This window comes from Citrus sinensis, chromosome 3 (assembly GCF_022201045.2).
Source record: "Citrus sinensis cultivar Valencia sweet orange chromosome 3, DVS_A1.0, whole genome shotgun sequence".
Taxonomy (NCBI): domain Eukaryota; kingdom Viridiplantae; phylum Streptophyta; class Magnoliopsida; order Sapindales; family Rutaceae; genus Citrus; species Citrus sinensis.
In genome coordinates this window covers 28,926,760-28,947,070 of record NC_068558.1, presented here as the reverse complement: position 1 = coordinate 28,947,070, position 20,311 = coordinate 28,926,760, and the positions used below count along the sequence as shown (strand labels likewise).

The 20,311-nt window shown below is 34.3% G+C and overlaps 2 protein-coding genes across 3 annotated transcripts in view; both read left to right on the top strand.

The window, feature by feature from the left end:
• The window catches only part of LOC112496823 (disease resistance protein Roq1-like), a 97,709-nt gene that overhangs the window by 46,038 nt on the left and 31,360 nt on the right, over positions 1-20,311 (top strand). The gene's annotated exons all lie outside the window — the stretch shown is intronic.
• On the top strand, positions 4,531-8,070 carry LOC127901073 (disease resistance protein RPV1-like). Its single transcript, XM_052437051.1, has 3 exons — positions 4,531-4,807; positions 5,297-5,828; positions 7,081-8,070. Exons 2-3 carry the CDS (start codon positions 5,341-5,343, stop codon positions 7,574-7,576), a joined length of 984 nt encoding a protein of 327 aa, XP_052293011.1. The 5' UTR covers positions 4,531-4,807; positions 5,297-5,340; the 3' UTR covers positions 7,577-8,070.

The following is a 20,311-nucleotide window of genomic DNA, read 5'->3' as shown; positions in this document are numbered from 1 at the left end:
GGATTTCCTTTTATCAAGGTCTCCTGCAAAATCTGAATCCACATAGCCCCTGACAGTAAACTCTGACCCTTCATAACATAATGCAACATCTGAGGTTCCTCTGATGTATCTCAGAATCCTCTTCACAACTATCCAATGCTCTCCGCCAGGATTCGCCATGTATCGACTGACTGCTCCCACTGCTTGTGCAATGTCCGGTCTTGTACATATCATAGCGAACATTAAACTTCCCACTACTGATGCATACGGTACTCGAGACATCTCCTTCCTCTCTGCTTCATTGCTAGGACACATACTTGAGGATAATTTGAAATTAACAGGAAGTGGGGTAGAAATTGACTTACAATCTTGCATGTTGAAGCGCCGCAAGATTTTCTTCAAATAATTCTTCTGTGAGAGCCAAATCTTCCTGTTATTTCTGTCTCGGTGAATTTGCATCCCTAGAATCTTGTTTGCTGGTCCCAAGTCCTTCATTTCAAACTCCCTAGCCAACTGTGCCTTCAATTCTTGGATTCGATCTTTGTTGGGACCTGCTACCAACATGTCATCCACATACAACAGTAAAATGATGAAATCATTATCTTCAAACCTCTTGTAATATGTACAATGATCTGAACTGAGTCTGTTGTATCCAAGGCTCATGATGAAGGAATCAAATCTCTTATACCAACACCTCGGCGCCTGTTTGAGACCGTATAGAGATTTGTTCAACCTGCAAACCAAGTTCTCCTTTCCTTTTTCTGCAAAACCTTCTGGTTGGAGCATATAAATTTCTTCTTCAAGTTCTCCATGAAGAAATGCAGTTTTAACATCTAACTGCTCTAGATGTAGGTCAAATGTAGCACACATTGCCAAGACTATTCTGACTGTTGTGAGTCGAACCACCGGAGAAAATATCTCGTTGAAGTCAATACCTTCTTTCTGAGCATATCCTTTCACTACCAGTCTCGCACGATACCGCTCCACTTGGTCATTGCCATCACGTTTGATCTTGTAGACCCATTTGTTTCCAATGGCTTTTCTTCCACGTGGTAGTGGTACAAGTTCCCATGTCTTGTTCTTGTGTAGAGCTTCAATTTCTTCCTGCATTGCTGTCATCCACAAAGCAACATCTGAGCTGTTTAAAGCTTCATGGAAAGTTGAAGGCTCTCCATCCTCTGTTAGAAGACAGTATGCAACGTTGATCTCTGTGACATACTCCGAGTGCCACGTTGGCGGTCGTCTCTCACGAGTTGACCGACGAACTTCTGGAGCCTCGGACTCAACTGGTTCTTGTTCCTCGTGCTCTGATGCTACTTCAGAAGAATCTGAATCTTCTGGATTATTTTCGACATATACCGGCACAGTCTCTGACTTTTCTTTTACAGTGCCATCATCTTCATCTTTTCTTTGCAATTGATCTTCTACAAAAATAACATCTCTGCTGATGACGATCTTGTGGGCAGTGGGGTCCCACAGACGATACCCCTTTACTCCATCAGCATACCCCAAGAAGATACATCTTCTAGATTTTGCATCCAGCTTTGTTCTTTCTTGGGCATTGTACATCACGTACACAGGACATCCAAATGCATGTAGGTAGGAATAATCAGCTGGCTTTCCAGTCCACATCTCCATCGCTGTCTTCAACCCAATAGCTGTAGATGGCGACCGATTTACTATATAACAGGCAGTTTTGGCTGCTTCTGCCCAGAATGAATTGGGTAGACCAGCAGTCCTCAACATAGCTCTTATTCTTTCTGTAAGAGTTCTGTTCATCCGTTCTGCCACTCCATTTTGTTGAGGAGTGTATGCCACCGTGAACTGTCTCTGAATACCTTCTTGCTTACAGAAAGTAAGAAACTCGCCGTCTGTATATTCTCCACCATTATCTGTCCTCAAGCACTTGATCTTTTTACCAGATTCAAGTTCCACCCGCGCTTTGTATTCTTTAAACACAGGAAATACATCTGACTTTTTCTTAATTGGATACACCCAACATCTTCTGGAATAATCATCAATGAAAGTCACCATGTACTTTGCACCTCCCATGGATATATCCGGTGATTCCCAAACATCAGAATGAATCAAGTCTAGAATGCATTTACTTCTAGCAATAGATCTACTGAATTTTAATCTATGCTGCTTACTTATAACACAATGCTCGCAAAATGGTAAACTTACCGATTTGAGCCCCGGAAGCAATTTTCGCTCAGAGAGAATCTTCAAGCCTTGTTCTGACATGTGGCCGAGTTTGAGATGCCACATCATCGTTGATTCTTCTCCATTTGACGCGACACACGCATCAGCCTCCTGTAGTGTTTCTCCTTTAAGCATGAATAAATTAGCACCAATCTTTTCTGCCTTCATCAATACAAGCGCGCCTTTAACGATCTTCATAATTCCATTCTCCACATGAGTTTTGTACCCATGACTATCCATTTGTCCCAAAGACAATAGATTTTTCTTCAGGCCGTTGACATGTCGTACCTCTCCAATTGTGCGAATTGTACCATCAAACATTTTTATTTTGATAGTACCAATACCATCGATCTCCAAGGCATGATCGTTACCCATATATACAGATCCTCCTGAGATAGGTTCATATGTGTGGAACCATTCTCTCCTAGAGGTCATGTGCCAGGTAGCTCCTGAGTCTATAAGCCAGACATCAGAAAGTCGTTTTCTGCCTTCTGAAACAATTGTTGCCTCGCTGTAGAGTATTTCGCCATCATCCGAGGTACTTGCTACACACCCCTGAGCATTTGATGACTCAGGTTCTTTACCCTCTCTTCTCTTCTGATTACTCCAACACTCCTTCTTGACGTGCCCTTTCTTGCCACATTTGTAGCATTTAACATTCTTCTTACTTCTGGATTTTGATCTACCCTGATTTTGACTCCCACTGGGGCCACGTTCCGTTGATCTCCCTCTCGTCACTGATAGCGCCTCCGCTTGCTGCGAACTTGCTTGTCTGTTTTCCTTATTTTTCCGTCTGCTCTCCTCATTTAATACGGAGGCTGCAACATCGTCGAAAACTAGACTCTCCACTGGATTGTTGTTCGTCAGGTTGATGATGAGTTGATCATACGAATCTGGTAGACTTTGAAGTAGAAGCTCTGCACGTTCATTTTCCTCTATATTATGACCCAACGTTGTGAGTTGTGAAAATAGAGTCTTCAATGTGTTGATGTGGTCGGTCACCATTGTAGATTCCGCCATTCGAAGAGTATAGAGTTTCCTCTTCAAGAAGATTTTATTGTGTAGTGACTTGGCCTCGTACAATTTTGTGAGAGTATCCCATATTTCCTTCGCCGTATTTTTCTCTGCCACACTGGATAATACTCCATCCGCAAGTGCCAAGTGTAGATCAGAAATGGCATTGCCGTCTACCTCGTTCCACTTGTCATCAGTTATCTCCATGGGCCTTTCTTCAATTGCTGCCAAGCAATTATTTTTCCTCAATACAGCTTTCATCTTCATTTTCCACAACGAAAAATTATTTCCATTAAATTTCTCAATTTCATACTTTGCCGCCATTTTATTGATAAATACTGTACACAAGCTAGTGTACCACCTTGAATAGTTGTGAGTATGTGTGAGAATGCACACCAGGAAAGTTCCCAGGAAAGACTGGAGGGGTCACAATGGTCCCACTTAAAACCCAGACTCCTTAAGCTCTTATCGCCTTTGTGACAGAACTTTCCTAGACATGTACAGAATCACACAGTTGCTTTACTCACACCACTATTCCCTGCTTTGCACCGCAAAATTCTTGGATCGCTTCCACCGTTTCACGTGAATAGTACCGTATACATGAATAGTACCGTACACCGTATACGTGAATAGTGCCGTACTCCGTATACGTGAATAGTGTCGTACTCCGTATACGTGAATAGTATCGTATACCGTATACGTGAATAGTGCCGTACACCGTATACGTGAATACGTGAACAATTCCTGACTCCAAAAATACAACCAATAGCTCTGATACCACTGTTAGGAAATTGGTGGGTGAAGCAGACACGCAGCTAAAGTAAAATTGTAAGAAAATAAAGAACAAGCACAAAAGAATGGACACCAGAAATTACGTGGTTCGGCTTTTAGCCTACGTCCACGGGCGAAAACAGAAGGAAATATTTTACTAGTGAAATAAGGATTACAAGTATTGTAATATTTTGGCTCACAACCCAAAACCCCAATACACCCAATCTCTCACTCACTAGACTCTCTGCTCTGCAAGAATTATTTCTCACAACTCTCGACTCTCTCTAAATTACTCTCTGAATAATGGAATTGGATGCTCAATGAAATGGGAAGCTCTCCCTTTTATAGCCAAAAAATGGCTATTAAATTAATAATAATTTTTCCTTGTCAAAACCGTGTTCTTCATTTTCTTCTTTAAACTGCTTCTTTTTCCATTTCCTTTTCAAGCATTTCGGCCAGCCCATTTTTTCTTCTTCAAACCTTCTAGATGCTGCAGCTTCTTCAAACCTTCTAGATGCTGCAGCCAATAATTTTGACATGGATTCCTCGCCGATTGCAGCCCATCTCTGTCACTCGTCCCTGGTCGGATTCGTCGGGTCTGTCACGTTGGTTCTGTCATGTCCCTAACCCATCTCCTTGCTGATTGTTGTTGTTTTTGTTATTATTATTATTATTATTTATTTTGACCAAGACTTGCTTTTCTAGTTCTGTGATTCCTTATTTTCCAAACTAAAAATCCTCTGCTTTTCTTTGAAAGATATATTCGCCTGATCAACTTCTTTAAATCAATTACTTCACAGGAATTCAATCATTAGTAGCTGCCTTCAAAACACTCAAAGCTGTACGTTTTATCTTTTATACAAATTCCTATTTTATTTTCAGAATTAATTAGCATATCCAGGATGAAAGAAAGCTTGACTGTTAAATTTTGTTTTAGATGCTTGCTCAAGATACTCTGTGCGTTCTCTTAGAGGCTCTAATCAAAGTCTTGCTTAAATAGAGGTCGGCATATTCATTCTCCAGTCAGCGTCTGAAAAATTAATTTTTCACTACATCTAGGAATTTCTTTACTATGAATTTTTCTTTCTAGTAAAGAAAGTATAACATGAAATACCTCTTGGATTAAGCGACCTAAAAGTAGCAATTTAGCTCATATGTAATTGTAAATTAAGTGATCGCATTAACTAATTGACTTCTATTTTCAGCTTTGACATTCACAATTCATTTTTGTCAAGCCCATGATTTTCTATCCAATCCTTTTTTCTAATTTTTTAATTTTTTAATTTTTTTACATATAATTGGTTGGCATAATGTTCCACATCTTTAGCAGGAAGTGATAAACTATTCCAATGTAAATATTCAAGAACAAATATAATGGCTTCCATGAACATCAAAAAAGGCTCCCATTGGAAATATGATGTCTTCTTGAGCTTCAGAGGTGAAGACACCCGCAAAAATTTCACAGATCATTTGTATGCTGCTTTGGATCAAAGAGGAATCATTGTATTCAGAGATGATAAAGGACTTGATAGAGGAAAATCCATTTCAACCGGACTGTTGAAAGCAATTCAAGAATCCAGAATATCAATTATTGTTTTCCCAAGAAATTATGCTTACTCGACTTGGTGCTTGGATGAACTCGTTGAGATTGTTGAACTGAAGAGCACAAATGGTCATCAACAATTGATCTTTCCAATTTTCTATGATGTCGAACCGACCGTGGTAAGGAAACAGACAGCAAGTTTTGGAGAAGCTTTCTCTAAACATGAAGAAACTTTCAGGATGAATATAGAAAAGGTGCAAAAGTGGAGAGATGCTTTGAAAAAGGTGGCTAATGTCTCTGGCTGGGAATTGAAGGACAGGTAATTGTTCTTATTCTCAAACATGAATTTTCTAAGACCAAGGTTTCTTATGTTTGTTTGTTCTGCATGAGTCATAGCTAATGAGCAGATCGAAAGATCCCTTCACTAATATGTATTGTTTTAAAGAGTCACTGAGGCAATTAATTTCATGTTTTAAAATGCCTTGATAGTGTATGTATATGTATACATGTCTTTAACAAAAGTTTATACCAGAAACATAGTGTTTATGTATTCAATTAGTTGTTCTGACAAATAACATGATTGTGATTTTTCAAATAAAAATATACATGACAAGATTTGATTATTTATTGTTGCATGAATGATGCGGAGGAACAAGGGTAATTTTTAAAAACCTCCCCTGAGGTTTGGGCTTGTTGCAAGTAGATGGCGAGAATTTGTTTATTTGTAAAAAACCCCCTACCGTCAGTTAACTTTAATATTGACCGTTAGTTGACTATGCAAAGACAATATTACCCTTAATAACGATTTGTAGACGGAAATAACTAAAAAAAAATTAAAATTGTTGGCTATTTTACCCTCTTTAAATTATTGATATTTTCTTAAAGTTCCTACAAGAAAGATAAAATTCAAAAATTATCTTTAAATTATTAATATTTTCTTAAAGTTCCTATAAAAAAGATCAAATTAAAAACTTGAAAATGAAATAGTTATAATCTTTACCTATGATATTGTAAATCTTTGGAATTGACAAGGATAAAATTATCAAAAAATAGGGTTTGTGCTTTTCGCGCCAACAATTTTAATTTTTTTTTAGTTATTTCCGTCTACAAACTGTTGTTAAGGGTAATATTGTCTTTGCACAGTCAACTAACGGTCAATGTTAAAGTTAACTGACGGTAGGGGGTTTTTTACAAATAAACAAATTCTCGCCATCTACTTGCAACAAGCCCAAACCACAGGGGAGGTTTTTAAAAATTACCCGGAGGAACAAATGAATTGTAGAATTTCTTGAGCTTTTAGACATTAAAAACAGAGGCAGGCCATAGAATGAATGTAAGGAGAAATTATTAATACATATGATGTAATTGAAATAATAGCTTTGAAAATGAATATCTGCGACTGAAGAAGCACAAGAGAACAGATAGATTAATCAACACATTTAATGACTTCAATTTGAATGAATGAATATAGCACTGTATGGATACTACATATTACGGGATTGATTTGATACCATGTTCGCACTAATTTTAATTCAACAACACCAATCTTTTCTTGTTCTTCCAATCTGCAGGAGTGAATCAGAATTTATTGTAGATATTGTCAAGGATATCCTGGAGATGCCAAGTAAAATTCCTGCAAAATCTGAGATTTTTAAGGATCTAGTAGGAATGGATTCATGCTGGAATACACTGAGGTTTCTTATGGATAAAGAGCCTTATGGTGTTCGTATGATTGGGATCTGTGGTATGGGAGGTATAGGTAAGACAACTCTTGCAAGAGTTGTTTATGACTTGAGCTCTCATGAATTTGAAGCAAGTAGTTTTCTTGCCAATGTTAGAGAAATTTCAGAAAAAGGCGGTCTGATCTGTTTACAAAAGCAACTCCTTTCCGAATTACTAAAGCTTCCAGATACTAGCACATGGAATGTTTATGATGGTCTCAAGATGATAGGAAGTAGGCTGCGGTACAGAAAGGTTCTTCTGATTGTCGATGCTGCATTTGATTTAAAGCAATTGGAAAGTTTAGCTGGAAAGCACGAATGGTTTGGTCCAGGCAGCAGATCATAATAACATCAAGAGATGAGCATTTATTGATGACACATGGAGTAGATGAAGTACATAAGCTCAAGGTACTACATGATGATGAAGCTCTTCAACTCTTTTGTAAACAAGCCTTTAAAACCAATCAGCCTTGGAAAGAATATGAACAGCTGTCTAAATATGTTGTAAAATACTCTGGTGGTCTTCCATTGGCTCTCAAAGTTTTGGGATCCTTTTTGTATGGTAAAACTACAAAAGAATGGGAAAGTGCACCAAAGAGACTTGAAAGAGAATCAGAAAATGAAATTTTGGATATACTTAAAATAAGTTTTGATGGGCTTAGAGAAACAGAGAAGAAAATATTCCTCGACATAGCATGTTTTTATCGAGGAGAGGATAGAGATTATGTAACAAAAATTATTGATTACTGTGATTTTGATCCAGTTATTGGAATAAGGGTTCTTATTGATAAATCTCTCATAGAAATTTCTAATGGCAATAGATTACGGATGCACAATTTGTTGCAAGAAATGGGTCAACAAATTGTTAAAAGACAGTCCCCTAAAGAGCCTGGGAAACGTAGCAGATTGTGGAAAGAAGAAGATGTACATCATGTGTTGACAAAAAACACGGTAAGCAACTGAGCCAAAAAAACATGTCCTCAGATTTAATGGTCTTCAAATTGTTTCTTCAATACATTAGTTTATGAAAGAAAAAACTAATAAATGCAGTCCAATCCAAAACCAATGAACTAAATTATTGACCTTTATTATCCATAAAAACATCCAGTACTACCAAATTTCGAAAACATACAATTCAAATTTTACAATACATTAGTTAAATCAATATTTCAAAGTCAAGCCAATGGCCAACAAAGGCCAATCCAAAACCAAAGTAATGTACTCAGCGTTCAGCAATATCCAGCACCAAAGCCATGCAAAAATGTAGTCCTTTTCCAGTAGCAGCAAAGCCAAGTAAAACGTATCCCATTCCATCAATTGAAAATATTAAGTGAAAAATAAGCATTTACACATGGAAATAATAAGAACAATGTCTTCAAAAACGAAAAAGATACAAGTAAATAATAAAATATGAAAATATTTTGTGAAAAATAAGACAAGATCCCTTTTCTCCCTTCTCTGAAGTAAGGCTTTAAAAAAAATTAAAGAAATTATGATTGTTTCCACACTTGGAGCAGGTAGAGACAAACTCAAGTCATTTACTGTCGCCTCGGCACCATTTGTATATGTCCAAATTGGTATGGCCTTCCTCTTACATATATCACATTCAAGTAAGAATAGCTGTATTCCTAGTTGGATTTATTTGATCAAGTTAATAGTTCAGTAAGAAAAATGGTTAGACCCTCAGGGTCATCAAAATTTACTGTCTGATAGTTCATTTTAAGTGCTCCTAAAACAGAGTGAGATAAAATAAAATATTGAAACATACATATATCATGTATATAAACATCTTTTTTTCTTTTCTTTGAACCTTACTAGTTAGTTATTAACTAAAAGCACCCATAAAAAGTTTCTTTAAACCAATACATTAGTGCTACTTAAAAAAGGTGGGATTAGAACCACAATCTCTTGCACAGCCCCTTTATGTCTTACCATTTGAATCGACTGGTAATAAGAAAATCTATTTTACAGCTTTATTTTCAACTACAGCTTGTAACTATCTCACATATGTGGGTTAAGTAAGTCTCACAAAGAGATACTAGTCCAAATTCATTACTTCCAATCAAGAAAAAGCATGCAGTATCAAACAGGATATGCATCCTCAGGACCCATAAGTCAATTTGTGCTTCATTACTATCAATTTCCTACATGGATAATTTTTTTTTTTTTGGTATCTCTTAAGTATCCAAAGTCATACCCTAAGCAGTCAGATACACTCGGATAGTACTGATCTAATACAAGATATTAGATGTTAAATTCAGGAGTAAAAGAATGCAGATAGTACCTGCTTTGAAGAAAATGAAAGTCTCATTCGAAGGTAAGGGTCCTGGTAAACAACAGGATCAACTTTCTGATTCAGCACAACATTTTTAATATTTCCAATCAAGGGAGCTTGATAAATACTAGATGATGTAAAGACCAAAATCAGTTTTAAAAGATTTGTCATCCAAGAAGGTACAGCACGCAGGAAAAATGGCCAGCGAGTGTGTGATCATGTCTCTTCCTCTGTTGAGGATATTATTATTATTACTATTATTATTACACACACACAATAAAGGTACTGATCATACATACATGCATTAATATTTTTTATCTTAATTATCAGCACAAATTAAAGAGAAATGATCAGGCTTTCCTCAATGTCAAGCATGCACTATTATTATAACCTAACAGATTTACACAACTCAAATGAAAGGGCAAAGCCTGGTGAATATTATTTTCTCTGAATTTATGTGTAAGTACGCATATTGTATTTCATTTACTTTCTTTATTGGCATTTATTTCGTGTTTAATTACTAGAAAATGCTCTGCTTGATCAAAGAGTTGGTCGGAATCAGAATGTGCCGTTCGTGAATGAAAATTGCATTCGTTCTCGATCAGATTGAAGCTTTAAATCCTCTGTTTCGTATTCTTAATATCTCTGTTTCATTGCAGTGTTATTTCATTTCATATCTATTATTGCACTTGCGCGTGGGAGTGGATGCTGTGATGACGAGGAGCCACAACCTAAAGGATTTATGTGGTACTTACTGATCTCAATTTTAAAAATCTTAACGTCAATGTTTAGAGGATTTTCCATATTGAGCTTGGGCTTCAAATAATGTGTTTTTTCCTTGGGCTTTGATTGAGTTCTTCGGGCATTATTGATTTATCAAATTAGAATCATATCATGTATTTAACCTTATACCAGTTATATTTATATTTTTTGATCACTTCATTAGTCTTATTAAAATAACTTAGTATTTGCATACATAATTTATAAATATAATATGACTGTATTTACATTTTTGTTTAATTTCATATACGATTTCCTGAGGGAGGAATTTCATGATTTTCAATAAATCCTTTGAAATTTGTCACTTCTGCCTCTTCAATGGAAGTTTACATATGTTTCATCCAAGGAGCTTTCTAATTGGAGCTTTCGATTAGGACAAAGATGTGAAGCCCATTGGTTTAAAATTATAGTTGAAAATTTTGTGCTTGTATGTGAGACAAAATGAAATGTTGTGTCACCTGCTAAAGAATAAGGGAGAGAAAGAAAATGATTCATGTTCTCTATCATTTTAAAATTATTTTGTTTCCTTAAATACTCTAAATTATTATTTAAGTACTTACGTTGAAGACACCCTTAATGAAGTTCCTTGCTGTTAGTGCTTAGATTAATCAAATTTTTGTTATCATTGACAATGTCTTTGATTCCATAAACCACCATAGACCGTAGTCTTTCTTTATAATTATCCGCTGTTGGCAAGCAGAAAAGGTCAAATTAATTAGAAAACATAAAATTCTCTCATTAATTTCTTTGGAACAAACTTAATCGGAATTCAAGTAAAATTTCATCAACTTTCCGGCTTTCCCAACACTTGAACAAAATTGGATCTCTGTAACTGTAGTCCAGGGGAAGGGGCGGGCAATCCCAATTGATATTGGCAACTTATGCTCATTAAAAGAACTTGTTATTAACATTCCTGCGGTTACCTGAAATGTGACAGTTGCTTCTTGAGGAGCAAGATGGACTCAATCCAAAGTGCTGCAATCCTGAGACTTGCTTGAATGCAGCTTCGAGAAGCTTAGGCCCGTTACAAGAGCTCTCTCTCTTGTTGTCTCCTTGATGCCGTCGTTTACAATAGTAGGAAACATCGCGGATCAAGATCAGTTGACGATCACTGTCGACCCCCCAGGACCTCACTTAACACTCTGATTATAAAGATTCAACTAGTTCTACCCTGTGTCCTCTTGAAGAACAGAGCACTAGTTTTGTTTATTATAAGTGAGCACTACTTTTGTTTATTATAAGTGATCAAACACGTACGTTACTTATTCTTGTAGACGACATTAACTGTTCATCATACGAGCTTCCTCTAAAAAATAACCGACATGTAGTATATAAGTGGATGATAGGCACTGTACAACAATTTCTTGTAACCGACATTGCCATCTCATCTGGATTACAGATTCTTGTTCATTTTCAAACCGTATTAATAATGCTGCTCTGTTTAGTACAGCTTGTGTAAGCAAAACAGAGCATTATGTAATCTAAATTATTAGCAATTTGTTCAGAAGATTTATGTCTCTCTGAATTTGGAAAAATGTAAAAAAGAATGGAGACGAGTGCTCGATGCGAATCCGCAGGTCTATGATATGATATCTAAGTGGTTAATTGCTTCATTGTCTTTCACATAGGAAGGCCGAAAAAATCTGAATAATGGAAACTTTAAAGTTGTGGATAACAAAGATGGATGCCCCGAATTTGATATTTGTTTACGCTATTACGAATTGTAAACTGTGTTTCCTTTAATCAAATTAATTTTTACTTTCAAAAGTCTTTAGATTTTTCGAATTAAATTAAGATCAAAGACAAGGTGTTAACCATAATCTATTTTAGAAGAGTAATAAATCTTGTAAGAATATTTAACTAATTATTTGGGAAAATGATATTTATACCTCAAGGATTGGAAGGTTTGAGCAAACGGTCATACAGACCCTTAAGTTAAAAAAATAGAGTCTAAGACTCCATTTTGACTGTAATATGCTTTGAAATATTTACTGAAATTAACTTTAAAGTTTTTAATAAATAAAAATATTATATAAATAATCTAATCTCTTTACTAGACTAATAATATTAAAATATTTTAATATTTAAATAAATTTAAATATCTATATTATTATATTTATTTTAATAATATATTTGTCTTTATTGTAGAGATTTTTAATAAATATTTGGGCTAAATACATTTAACAATTAAAAAGAATCTCATATACTAATAATGTTGAAATTATTATTTTACATTAATATTCAAAATAATTTAAATTTAACACATTTATTTTAATGTTATGTTTCTCTTTATTATAAAATTTACTTTAACATAATAAAATATATCTAATAGGTTTAAACTATTAAAATATTTTTAAATACATTGAAATTATTTTAAAATTTATATATTATTCCATTTATTTTAATATTATATTTCTATTTAGTATAATTTTTTTTGGAATAATAGACACAAAGGGCATTATGATTAAAATTGAGTCTTAGTATCTCTTTTCAAAAGCTTGAAAATGTTGGCGACCATTTTCTCAAATTTTGAAGTGTAAATGTCCTTTTCCCTTATAATATTTCATATTCTTAGATAAATCTGATTCCAAACCCCACTTGCATGGCCCTTTGTTGCATATATTGTATAATTAGTTATTACTAACTGTCCACCAGTTTGCTGCAATTAATTGTTGGATATTATTCAACGGTCATTTAGGTAAAGGACAAACAATGGGTTTTGTTTACCCCTAATGCAACGTAGTCGTGGTTATATATATATATATATATATATATATATTTGCAGGACTATGATATTTTAAATTAAAAATTTTACTTAAAATCTTGACATAAATGTTGAGAGATTGGTTCTAAGAAATTTAAAAGTCGATGAAGAATCAATATTAAATACTACTTTAACTTTCAATATCTATAATTAGATTGCTTGAAAGTAGTAATCTATCAAATTTTTAAGTAAAAAATTTAACTTGAAACAACACAACCATGTTTATTACTATATTTTTATTTTTATTTCATAAACAATTTCTTGGAAGATGCTCGAACAACAGTTCTGCTGACTATTTAACAAACTAAAGAAGCACATTATTTTCAATGATAGTGAATGCTATTTGAAGAATTTTATGATATTTAAAAGGGAAAAAGATAGCTAAACCATCAAGATTTGTGGAAATGGTTATGGATGTCCCCAATTTTCAAAATGGAATAACAAGATTCATTTTTAATAATAAAATTCTTTGAATATAGCAATTAGAAAATTGACTTTAAATTTTTTAATAAATACAAATAAATATGATTAATATAATTTGTCTTATAGACTAATAGTGTTAAAATATTTCTTTATATTTAAAATAATTTTAAAATTTTTAATTATTATATTTATTTTAGAATATATTTTTATTTATTATAAAGATTTTAAATAAATCTTAGCGTTAAATAGAAATTATACTTGGTAAAATATCTCACGTATTAATTATATTAAAACTATTATTTTACATATTATTGAAAATAATTTAAAATTTAATGTGTTTTTAAATATTATGTTTCTTTTTATTATAAAATTGGCTTTAATTCAATAAAATATATTTGTAAAATATTAAAATATTTTAATATTGTATTTCTATTTATTATAAAATATTGGAGATAGTTCTTTTAGTTTATAAAACCAATGGGTATTATGGTGAAAAGAAAACCCTGGTATCACATGGTGAGTATTTTGCACAGCAAACTTGTGTGATACTTATACAATTTTTTCTCAAAACTTGTTAAGTAAGCTTTGATCTTCATAACTAGTTAAGCTAAGATGCTTTTGGAAGAGCTAAAGAGGAAGTGATCAATTAAGACAAAGAGAACGTATATCATTCACAATAGTATATGTACAAGAGAGCTTTGATAGCTTGTCTACAAGCGCTCGAGTCGCTTATTGCTCTTACTTGTTGCAAATGCTTAGTGTCATTCCCTATTTATAAGGAGGTTTGCCTTATTCTAGAGTATTCTAAGTATAGAGAGTTCTCATGGCTCGTAGAGAGCTCTTATGTCTAACAATGCCTACAGTATCCTAGAGAATTCTATGTTCAAGCTGCATGCTAAAACACTCTAGCAAATTCTGAAGACATCCTAACCAGGTACAAGTGTGCAATGCGATAGAGATGGAGCATTCTAGAGACAAGCCAAGCTAGGACATCTTGAACTTTTCAAGTTAAAAGGCTGGAAATTTTGGACAGTCCATGACATTTAGTGTCAAAGGTGGTGGTGGCCTAACCAAATCTTCTTGGTTTTGGCAGCCGCCCAAAGAAATAAACAAGAATGGTTGGCATGGCTGCATCTAGAAGCTTTGACAAGAATGTTTGGCACTTAGCTTTGAAATTCTATATGCCGTAAGCTTGAGGTATTGGCCACTTGTTGTTTGACATTTGAGGCAAAGTTTTGCCTATAAATACAAGCTCTCAATTTAGAAATTGTATCCAATTCCATCGAGAGAAACATTTCTTTCTTTTAGTGTTGAGAGTTTTTTCAAGAGTTTAATAAACTCTTGAGTGTCTAGTGAGTGAGAGATTGGGTGTATTGGGGTTTTGGGTAGTGAGCTAAAATATTAAAATACTTGTAATCCTTATTTCACTAGTGAATTATTTTCCTTCTGTTTTCGCCCGTTAACGTAGGCTAAAAGCCGAACCACGTAATTTCTGGTGTCCTCTATTGTGCTTGTTCTTTATTTTCTTTCCAATTTCATTTTATCTGTAGTTCTGCTTCACCCACCAATTTCCTAACACTTAGTATCCTTTTTCTTAACAGTGCTTTGAATAATTAATTGTAACAAGTGGAAATTTATAATGAATAATTAGTTATGCGAGTAGAATTCTATGACGAGTAATTTAATTATGCAAGTCAATTTTCACTAAGTCTTTTGTTTTGGAATACAAACATGCTACAGATCTGAGGATGAGAAACTAGCTAGAAGTTGCGCCATTTTATTAACTTCTTTCCTTTGGGAAAATACTTCAGTGGAGTTCAAATAAGCTGTAAGTTTTATCTTGTATATTTATCTTTTATTTTCAGAATTAATTTGCATATCCTGTACGTTTAAATATTGGAAGAAAGCTTGAATGTTAATTTTATATGAACTTAAAGGCCGGCATACGAACTCTACAATCAGCATCTGAAAAAAAATTTCTAATTACATTTTGGGATTTATTAAGTATAATTTTTTTTTTGGGAGTAAAGAAAGCATAATTTTTTTTTTTGGAGTAAAGAAAGCAAATAAGAAGCTGCGGATCTGTTTATTTTGTTTAAGAAGAGATCATTAATTTCCAAATCAGAAGCATTCTCTTATTAAGTTTTTATATCAGTGATTTGTTGTCTTTAAACAATATTTTGGTACAATTTATTGTCAACTAATTTTAATTAATAAAATTCCCTCGCACCATTGCACAAAATAAAAAAAGAAAAGAAAAGAAAAGTTATTATGATTTCAGAACGGGTTTGAGAGTCTTCAAATCTGTGGGTGTTTAGTTAGCATGTCGATGATCGGTTTCCAAACATGGTGGGCTGTGGGTGTGATATATATGTGAATTTTTTTATTTAAAAAAAATGTCAAAAGCAGGTTTTCTCACCCTCTTTCCTGGTGTTGAGTTTTTGAGGGTCTTTAGGTTAGGTTTAAGCCCATTAAAAAAAAAAAAAAAGCTACAAGATTTCATCACATCTTTCAGCAAGAAAATCTGTAATTTGGATTACAATTGTGATAAGAATTACATGAATGTAATGCGTATATGGCAAGGATGAAATCCGTAATGTGATGCATACATGACAAAGATCAAGACCATCACAACATGCACAGGTGGCAAGAATCAAGCCCATTATGTGATAATTGGATGACAAGAATCAAGACCATTATGGCATTCACATATGGCAATAATCAAGGCCATTATAGTCATATACATATGAAAAGTATTACAACTATTATTATTTTTTAATATGGACCCTTGATTTATGATGATTGATTACTTTTATGTTATTGAATATTTTATCTAAATTAGGCTTGAGAGCCATTTGAAATTAATAAGAATGAATTTTCTCTATAATTCTAAAGAGTATCAGTTGTTCCTAGTAAGACTTACTTTATTCCAAATTTGCAGGAACAAATAAAATGACTTCAGTAAGCAACCAAAATGTCTCTCACTGGACATATGATGTCTTTCTAAGCTTTAGAGGAGCAGACACCCGTAAAAGCTTCATAAGTCATCTATATGCTGTTTTGAATGGGAAAGGAATTTATGTATTCAAGGATGACAAAGAACTTGAGAAAGGAGAGTCCATTTCTCCTCATCTCCTTAAAGCAATTGAAGCATCAAGAATTGCAATTATTGTTTTCTCAAAAAATTATGCTTCTTCCACTTGATGCTTAGATGAACTTGTTCATATTCTTGATTGCAAAAACAAAAATGCTCAGCGAATGGTTTACCCAATTTTCTATGACGTGGAACCAACAGCTATAAGGAATCAGACCGGAAATTTTCAAGAAGCATTTGCTAAACATGTAGAAGTTTTTAAGAAGAGTATAGAAAAGGTACATAAGTGGAGAGAAGCTTTGAAAGAGGTGGCTAATATCTCAGGCTGGGAACTAAAGGAGTACAGGTAGCTCTTCTGATTAATATGTTTATTAGTTTAATCAAACAGCATTTAATATACTATTTCCATCTAAAATTCTTCTGATTATTATGTCTACCTTATGATGCGCAGTAAATGAAATAATAGCTCCATATATGTATATTTGCAAATGAATAGGTACAGATGAATGTAGATATTTCGCTAGAACATACCTAAAGATTAGCCATATATAATAACGTGTTACTTAGCCATATGTAATAACATGTTACCTGCATTACTTCAATTTGATCTAATAAATATTGCATGGTTTGGATTTTATTCATAATATGGAATTGATTTGTTACCACGTTCATAATAACTTTAATTTAACAACACCAATCTTTCTTTGTTCTTTTCAAACTACAGGAACGAGTCAAAATTTATTTCCGATATTGTCAATCCAATATCAAGTCAAATTCGTGTAAAATCAAAGATTCTTAAGAAGCTAGTAGGAATAGACTCACGCTTGGAGGAACTGAGGTTTCTTATGGATAAAGGTCCTAGTGCTGATGTTCGTATGATAGGGATATGCGGTATGGGAGGTTTAGGTAAGACGACTCTTGCAAGAGTTATTTATGACTTGATCTCTCATGAATTTGAAGGAAGCAGTTTTCTTGCTAATGTTAGGGAAAAATCTGAAAGGGAAGGTGGTGTAATCTCTTTTCAAAGGCAACTCGTTTCCCAATTACTAAAGCTTACAGATAATAGGATATGGAATGAGGATGATAGCATTAACATTTTAGGGAGTAGGCTGCAACACAAGAAGGTTCTTCTTGTTATTGATGATGTGGTTGATTCAAAGCAATTAGAATATTTAGCTGGAAAGCATGGGTGGTATGGTTCAGGCAGTAGGATCATCATAACATCAAGAGATGAAGGTTTGTTAAAGACAAATGGAGTGGATGAAGTGCATAAGCCTAATGGACTAAACTACAATGAAGCTCTTCAACTCTTCAACATGAAAGCTTTTAAAACCAATCAGCCTTTGGAAGAACGTGTGCAGCTATCTGAACATTTTGTAAATTATGCTGGTGGTGTTCCATTAGCTATTGAAGTTTTAGGTTCCTTTTTGAATGTTAGATATGTGGATCAATGGAGAAGTACCCTGGAAAGACTTCAAATAGATCCTCCAAATAAGATTATGAGTATACTTCAAATAAGTTTTGACCGACTACAAGATTCTGAGAAGAAAATATTTCTTGATATTGCATGTTTCTTTAAAGGGAAAAATAGAGATTGTGTAACAAAAATTCTAGAGGGATGTGGTTTTTTCCCTGTCATTGGAATAGAAGTTCTTATTGAAAGATCTCTTTTAATAGTTGATGACGACAACACACTGGGGATGCATGATTTGTTACAAGAATTGGGACAACTGATTGTCACGAGACAATCCCCTGAAGAACCTGGGAAACGCAGCAGATTATGGAAGGAAAAAGAAGTACGCCAGGTGTTGATAGAAAACACAGTAAGTGAATTATTAAATGAAAAACTTGTTGATGCTTGCTACTTTATTTTTCCCGATTACATCTCTAACGAATTTTCAACATCTTGACATTATGTTTTTTATTTACTTATTGTTTGCTTATAATTTTTAGGGAGGTGAAGTAATGGAAGGAATAATAGTTAATGCCTACTTTCCTGAAAATGAGGTTTACTTAAGTGCAAGTGCTAAAGCATTTTCGCAGATGACCAACCTAAGACTGCTCAAAATCAGTAATGTGCAACTTCCTGGAGGCCTAGAATACCTCTCTAACAGTTTGCGATTACTTGATTGGCATCGGTATCCTTTGAAATCTTTGCCATCAAATCTGTAATTGGATAAAACTGTTGAATTTAAAATGTGCTACAGCCGCATTGAAGAATTATGGAAGGGAATCAAAGTAAGATCAATAATTTTGTCAATAATTTGAATTTTTTCTGTGAATAATCGTTGATAGTATTATAGTTGTATATAAATTAAGAAATATCATTTTTTCTTACTTTTGTTTTCAATAGCCTTTAAAGATGCTGAGAGTCATGAAACTCAGCCATTCACAGGACTTGATTAAAACACCGAACTTCACAGAGGTCTCAAATTTAGAGGAGCTGGATCTTGAAGGATGTACAAGGCTGCGTGAAATTCACCCATCTTTACTGCTTCACAGTAAGCTTATCATATTGAACCTGAAAGATTGTACAAGTCTTACAACTCTTCCAGGCAAGATTTCTATGAAATCGCTTAAAACACTCGTTCTTTCTGGTTGCTCAAAACTGATGAAAAAGTTTCTAGAGTTTGATGGAAATATGAATGATCTGTCAGAACTCTGTTTAGACAGAACAACTATTGAAGAGTTGCCATTATCAATTCAACATCTAACTGGACTTACTTTGTTGAATTTAAAAGATTGCAAAAATATCAAGAGTCTTTCAATTTCTTTAACAAGATTAAAATGCCTAAGAACTCTTAAGCTCTCTGGTTGCTCGAAGTTTAGGAAGTTTCCAGAGATTTGGGGAAGTATGAAAGATCTGACGGAGCTCTTCTTAGATGGAACTTCCATTACAGAAGTGCCATCTTCTGTGGAACTTTTGACCGGACTTCAATTGCTAAATTTGAATAACTGCAACTATCTAGTGAGACTTCCCAGCGGTATAAATGGTTTGAAATCTCTTCAAACTCTAAATCTCTCAGGATGCTCCAAACTTGAAAATGTGCCAGAGACGCTTGGGCAAATAGAAAGTCTGGAAGAACTTGATATAAGCGGAACAGCTATAAGACGACCTGCATCCTCCATTTTTCTTATGAAGAATATTAAAACACTATCTTTTTCTGGGTGCTGTGGACAACCGTCGTCTACATCATGGCATTTGCAATTTCTCTTCAATTGGAAGCGAAGGAGTTCAGACCTAGGGGCTTTGAGCTTGATTTCTCTGTCAGGTTTGTGCTCTTTAAGCAAATTGGATCTCAGTTACTGTGATCTACGGGAAGGAACAATCCCGAGTGATATTGGCAACTTATACTCATTAAAAAAATTGTATCTGAGCGGAAACAATTTTGTTTCGCTACCGGCAAGCATTAATCGTCTTTTTAAGCTTGAAATATTGGTGTTGGAAGATTGTAAAAGGCTTCAATCTCTGCCACAACTTCCACCCAACGTAAAGAAAGTTAAAGTGAATGGTTGTGCTTCGTTGGTGACATTGTTAGGTGCATTAAAACTGCGCAAGTCCTATTGCACATTAATTAATTGTATAGGCAGCTTGAAATTGCTCGGAAACAACGGTCTGGAATTTTCAATGCTACGAGAGTACCTTAAGGTCAGTCTCTCACTCCGTGTCTTCCAGCTATGCTGTAATTATGCCCGAAAATTGAGTAATGATATGGACTCCTTAATTTTTTATTTTTTGGTTGCA

Coding starts and splice junctions, on each gene's coding strand:
- LOC127901073 (XM_052437051.1), top strand. CDS start 5,341: ATGGCTTCCATGAACATCAAAAAAGGCTCCCATTGGAAATATGATGTC. Junction 5,829..7,080: donor GGCTGGGAATTGAAGGACAG/GTAATTGTTCTT, acceptor TCCAATCTGCAG/GAGTGAATCAGAATTTATTG.